General features: G+C 47.0%; 1 protein-coding gene and 1 pseudogene across 1 annotated transcript in view; one reads left to right on the top strand and one right to left on the bottom strand.

Moving 5' to 3' along the window:
• Positions 1 to 4,374, top strand: part of LOC102242911 (WD repeat-containing protein 7) — a 9,216-nt gene extending 4,842 nt beyond the window's left edge. The window contains exons 2-3 of the mRNA XM_014548729.1: positions 1,686 to 3,631; positions 3,950 to 4,374. Coding sequence (XP_014404215.1) covers positions 1,686 to 3,631; positions 3,950 to 4,374 — 2,371 coding nt within the window. The remainder of the gene's footprint in view (positions 1 to 1,685; positions 3,632 to 3,949) is intronic.
• Positions 4,375 to 4,499: 125 nt separating this feature from the next.
• LOC102242601 overlaps positions 4,500 to 6,062 on the bottom strand; it is a 4,189-nt pseudogene continuing 2,626 nt past the window's right edge.

The following is a 6,062-nucleotide window of genomic DNA, read 5'->3' as shown; positions in this document are numbered from 1 at the left end:
ATCAGCTGCCTCCTGCACACTCCCCACTGGGGATGCACCGCAACCAAGGTACATGCCCTTGACCGGAATCGAACCTGGGACCCTTTAGTCCACAGGCTGACGCTCTATCCACTGAGCCAAATCAGTTAGGGCGCATATTCATTCTTTTTAATGCTAACATTATTCCACACATGGATGTACTGCATATCACCATATATCTTTTATCATTCTTCTCTTAGTCGGCATTTAGGTTTCTTCTAATATGTTACTATTTTAAATACAATTAATTTCCTTGTATACATATCTTTCCACATAAATGCATAAAATATTTCTGTAGGATTCTTAGAAGTAGTGTTTCCATCCAGAAAGATATTGCCACAATTTTTAAGCATCACCCATATGCTCCCTTAGGGAGGCAAACATATTTTCCTCTTTTCTTTCAGGGTAAATACTGTCTAATCAATTGGATATCTGTAACTCTTCAGCATTTCTCCCATTGTTTCTTCCTTCTTTGGGTTCCTTTTAATCACCTTTTCCCTTTTGGTGATTTTATTTTTTTAACTAACCTTCATCTATTCCAATGAATCACTTATAGAAATAGATAAGATAGACATGGAGGTCATATTTAATTGAAGGTGCTGACTTGGAGGAAAGAGATGATAAACTTAAACCTTGATGGTTGTAATGTTACATAAAGTAAAATAGCACATACAGAAGGCAATCCATCAATGTTCCTCTCTCACATCGATATTTCTCTCTCTCCCTTCTTCTCTCTAAAATCAACAAAATAAACAGAATAACATGTTAGAGGATGTTCCAGTTTTCTATTGCTGCACAAAAACCAACCCACATTTAGTGAGTTAAAACAGAAACATTGATCCCTAGGAGGTTTGGCTCAGTGGATAGAGCATCAGTATGGGGACTGAAGGGTCTCAGGTTTAATTCTGGTCAAGGGCACGTACCTCAGTTGCAGGCTCAATCCCTGGTCTGGGTCAGGGCAAGCAACCAATTGATGTCTCACTCATATTGATCTTTCTCTCTCTATTTTCTCCCTTCCACTCTCTCTGAAAATCAATGGAGAAAATATCATCTGGTGAGGATTAACAGTAAAAACAAAAATAAAACAGAAACATTAAAATTTTAGAAATTTTCTTTTGACACAATCAGCCTTAATAATAATTTTGATTTAACAACAATCACTGTAACACATCAGCTTTGGACGTTTCTGTGCTGCTGCCAGTCCTTGCATATACTGGGTGGGCAAAAGTAGGTTTACAGTTGTACTACAAATAAATAATACAATCATTAATAAACACAAGAATAAACTCTGTTTCACATACTGACAGCTGTAAACCTACTTTTGCCCACCCCTGTAAGTAATTATAACTTTAAAGTATTTCTATTTTTATGATTATGAAAGTAATATATGCTTGTTATAAACAAAAATCACAAGCCTGCAACCCAGATATGTGCCCTGTCTGGGAATATGCCCTGATCAGGAATCAAATGGTGACCTCCTGGTTCATAGGTCAATGCTCAACCACTGAGCCACACTAGGCTGGGCAATCTTAACCACTTTAAATGCTTAATAAATCTTTTTAGTTTTTCCATAAAGACTTTTGTTTGGATTGTTTTTTTAAAAATATTTGTTTTGGTCTCTTCAGGGCAAAATGGCTGCCCAGGTCCCAGGCTCAGGCATGACTCAGCACCACACTCGCTGCCACTTCTCCCGGATCCCACTCGCTCCCCAGATTCCACAACTCCGCACCTTCTCCCACGCTCCAGCCACGGGGAAATTTGCCTAAATATTCTCATAACTCCCTGATGGTCCAAGCAATAAAGACAAACCTAACAGACCCGGACATACATGTGCTTTTCTTTGATGTGGAAGCGCTGATTATTCAACTCCTGACTGAAGAAGCCTCTAGGCCAAACACCACGCTTATTTCCCCTGAGAATTTGCAGAAAGCATCTGGCAGGGCAGACAAAGGGGGCTCTTTTCTAACTGGAAAACGAGCAGCGGTTCTCTTCCAACAAGTGAAAGAAACCATCAAAGAGAACATAAAGGAGCACCTCCTTGACGAGGAAGAGGAGGACGAGGAGACCATGAGGCAGAGAAGGGAGGAGAGTGATCCTGAATATCGGGCCAGCAAATCGAAGCCACTGACCCTGTTAGAATATAATTTGACTATGGACACTGCAAAGTTGTTCATGTCCTGCCTTCATGCCTGGGGCTTGAACAAAGTTCTGGACGAAGTTTGTCTCGATTGCCTTGGAATGCTGAAGCCCCACTGTCCAGTGTGGTTCGGCCTCTTATCGAGAGGAGGTCATATGTCACTGATGCTTCCTGGTTATAATCGGGCCGCCTGTACACTGCCACACAGGAAAGCGGAAGAAGAAAGGAAGCTTCCAGCAACGGAGGGAGTAGGAAAGGGCACGTACAGAGTGTCTCGAGCCGTCACCGCACAGCATCTCCTGTCAGTCATCTCTTTGGCAAATACCTTGATGAATATGACCAATGCAACTTTTATTGGTGATCATATGAAGAAGGCCCCTACCAGGCCACCTAGACCAAGCACCCCAGACCTTTCTAAGGCCCGGGGTTCCCCTCCAACTTCCAGAAATATTGTGCAAGGACAGATTAAACAAGGCTGGAGTCAGCTGGCTGCGATGCATTGTGTGATGCTGCCAGATCTGCTGGGACTGGACAAGTTTTGGCCTCCACTTCTAGAGAAGCTCTCTCGGAGATGGCAGGATCGATGCTTGGAGGTCAGAGAAGCTGCGCAGGCCCTGCTTCTGGCTGAGCTGCGAAGGATTGAGCAGGCGGGCCGGAAGGAAGCCATCGATGCCTGGGCTCCGTATTTACCTCAGTACATGGACCACGTCATGTCACCTGGGGTCTCAGAGGAAGCCATGCAGACCATCACCACTGCTCCTGACACCGCCTCGGGGCCTGAAGCCAAAGTCCAGGAGGAAGAGCATGACCTTGCAGAAGATGACATCACAACTGGAGTCATAGGAGCGGAATTTGGTGCTGAAATTGAACCTCCTAAACTGTTGACCAGACCTCGAAGCTCTAGTCAGATTCCTGAGGGATTCGGTTTGACTACTGGTGGATCCAACTACTCACTGGCCAGACATACTTGCAAGGCACTGACGTTTCTTCTGCTCCAGCCCCCGAGCCCCAAGCTTCCTCCGCACAGTACCAGCCGGAGAACAGCCATCGATCTGATTGGACGCGGGTTCACCGTGTGGGAGCCTTACATGGATGTGTCTGCCGTCCTCATGGGGCTGCTGGAACTCTGCGCTGATGCCGAGAAGCAGCTCGCCAACATCACAATGGGGCTGCCTCTGAGCCCAGCAGCTGACTCCACCCGCTTGGCCAGGCATGCCCTCTCCCTTATTGCCACTGCCAGACCACCCGCCTTCCTCACCACCATAGCCAAAGAGGTCCACAGACACACTGCTCCAGCCGCGAACACCCAGTCGCAGCAGAATATACACACGACCGCTCTCGCACAAGCTAAAGGGGAAATTCTGAGAGTCATTGAAATTCTCATTGAAAAGATGCCCACAGATGTTGCGGATCTTCTTGTGGAGGTTATGGACAGCATTATGTACTGCCTTGAAGGATTTCTAGTTAAAAAGAAAGGTCTTCAGGAGTGTTTCCCAGCCATCTGCAGGTTCTACATGGTCAGCTATTATGAGCGGAGTCACAGGATAGCAGTGGGAGCTCACAATGGTTCGGTGGCCCTGTACGACATCCGGACTGGAAAATGTCACACAATCCACGGACACAAGGGCCCGATCACTGCAGTGGCCTTCGCTCCTGATGGGCGCTATCTTGCCACCTACTCGAACACTGACAGCCACATTTCCTTCTGGCAGATGAACACCTCGCTGCTGGGAAGCATCGGCATGCTGGACAGCATTATGTACTGCCTTGAAGGATTTCTAGTTAAAAAGAAAGGTCTTCAGGAGTGTTTCCCAGCCATCTGCAGGTTCTACATGGTCAGCTATTATGAGCGGAGTCACAGGATAGCAGTGGGAGCTCACAATGGTTCGGTGGCCCTGTACGACATCCGGACTGGAAAATGTCACACAATCCACGGACACAAGGGCCCGATCACTGCAGTGGCCTTCGCTCCTGATGGGCGCTATCTTGCCACCTACTCGAACACTGACAGCCACATTTCCTTCTGGCAGATGAACACCTCGCTGCTGGGAAGCATCGGCATGCTGAACTCGGCACCCCAGCTGCGCTGTATTAAAACCTACCAGGTGCCCCCTGTGCAGCCGGCCTCCCCCGGCCCCCACAACGCCCTCCGGCTAGCCCGGCTCATCTGGACGTCCAACCGCAACATCATCCTGATGGCCCACGACGGGAAGGTCTGAGGCTGGCGCTGCCCGTGCCTGCTCTCTCGCGAGCAGTTCTCTAAGCCCAGATCCCTCTGTCCTTATGCTGGGTCCCTCCTCAGTGCTGCCCACCCAGGGGCATCGGGGGCGCGGCCTGGTCTGTGTCACTTCTGCATGGTCTGGGGCATTCGCCTGCGCGGGCACCTATTGATTCAGAGGCATGCACACGCCGCTCTGCAGGATGTGGCCTTCCGTCACAGGTCAAGTCTCCCTGCTGGAGAGGGAAGGAGGCGGGTCCCTGGGCACACTCCTTGGCTGGCTGCACCGGAAGCCTGAAAGTCAGCGAACACTGATCGCCGCCCAGCCCACATCAGCAGTCCCTCGAGCTGCACCCCCTTTCTGAAGTGCTGCTGGAGCCAGTCATTCTGGCACTGGGTTTTGAGGTAACGTGGCCGTCCTAATTGTCAAAATTATTTTCCTTTGGATTTCCTAAAACACATTATTGTTTACCACAAAATTTTTTAAGCATACAAACACCTACTGAGATTGAAAAGGGTACAATAGCCTGGACCACATGGCTCAGTGCTTGAGCGTCGACCTATGAACCAGGAGGTCAGGGCACATGCCTGGGTTGTGGGCTTGATCCGCCACCCCCAGTGTGGAGGCAGCTGATCAGTGATTCTCATCACTGATGTTTCTATCTCTCTCTCTCCCTCTCCCTTCCTCTCTGAAATCAATAAAAATATATATTAAAAAATATGAAAAATATTTTTAATGGCTGAATTTTTTGTCATTTAAAAAAATGTATTTTATTGATTTTACAGAGAGGAAGCTGAGAGGGATAGAGAGTTAGAAACATTGATGAGAAACATTAATCAGCTGCCTCCTGCACACCCCCTACTGGAGATTGAGCCAGCAACCAAGGTACATACTCTTTACCAGAATCAAACCCAGGACCCTTCAGTCCACGGGCCCACGTTCTATCCACTGAGCCAAACTGGTTAGGGCTGGTCATTTTTGAATTAAAACTCTTAAACCACTGGCTTTAAATAAAGAAAGGGCTTGGCTTTTATTTTGGCTGTCATACTTATTTTTATGTACATCCTATGCATGTACTTTCTCCTTCTTTTGCAAAATAATTCCTACCTCACCTACGTGTATGATTGGTATGAGAATCCCAAGAATGTACTGGAAAAATACTTTTTAAAATCTGAAGTCATATGTATAAAGTCCTATTAATACAAACCCCTTCAGCTTTTCTTCCAGAAGTTTCAGTTCTTCAGCTCTAGCTTTTGTCTCTTCTTCCAGCTGTTTGACCAACTTTTCAGATTTTTCCTCCTTCTGCTGTAATTTATCTAGCTCATCCAGAGCTTGCTTTAATTCTTCCACAAATAGATTCTTCTCTTTCATCATGGCCTCTTGAAAAGAACAGAGCTTCTGCTGAAGACTAGAAGATAATTCCTTCTCTTGAGAGAAACCAAGATGGTGGCATAGGTAAACACCGGAGATTGCTGCCGCAAACAACCACTTCAAAAATACAACTAAAAGACGGAACGGACATCGCCCAGAACCACAGGAAAGCTGGCTGAGGAGAGACTCTTCAACTAGAAGGAAAGACAACAGCATACCGAGGCTCAGAGGAAGCGCAGTGTGGAAAATATAAAGGTGCGGTGGTGCGCGCGCAAAGCGGGCTGGTGGCTGAGGGCGCGGTTGTCATTTTCAATCAG

This window comes from Myotis brandtii, unplaced genomic scaffold (assembly GCF_000412655.1).
Source record: "Myotis brandtii unplaced genomic scaffold, ASM41265v1 scaffold521, whole genome shotgun sequence".
NCBI classification, from domain to species: domain Eukaryota; kingdom Metazoa; phylum Chordata; class Mammalia; order Chiroptera; family Vespertilionidae; genus Myotis; species Myotis brandtii.
Note: the sequence above shows the minus strand (reverse complement) of the source record. Positions and strands in the feature narration are given on the sequence as shown.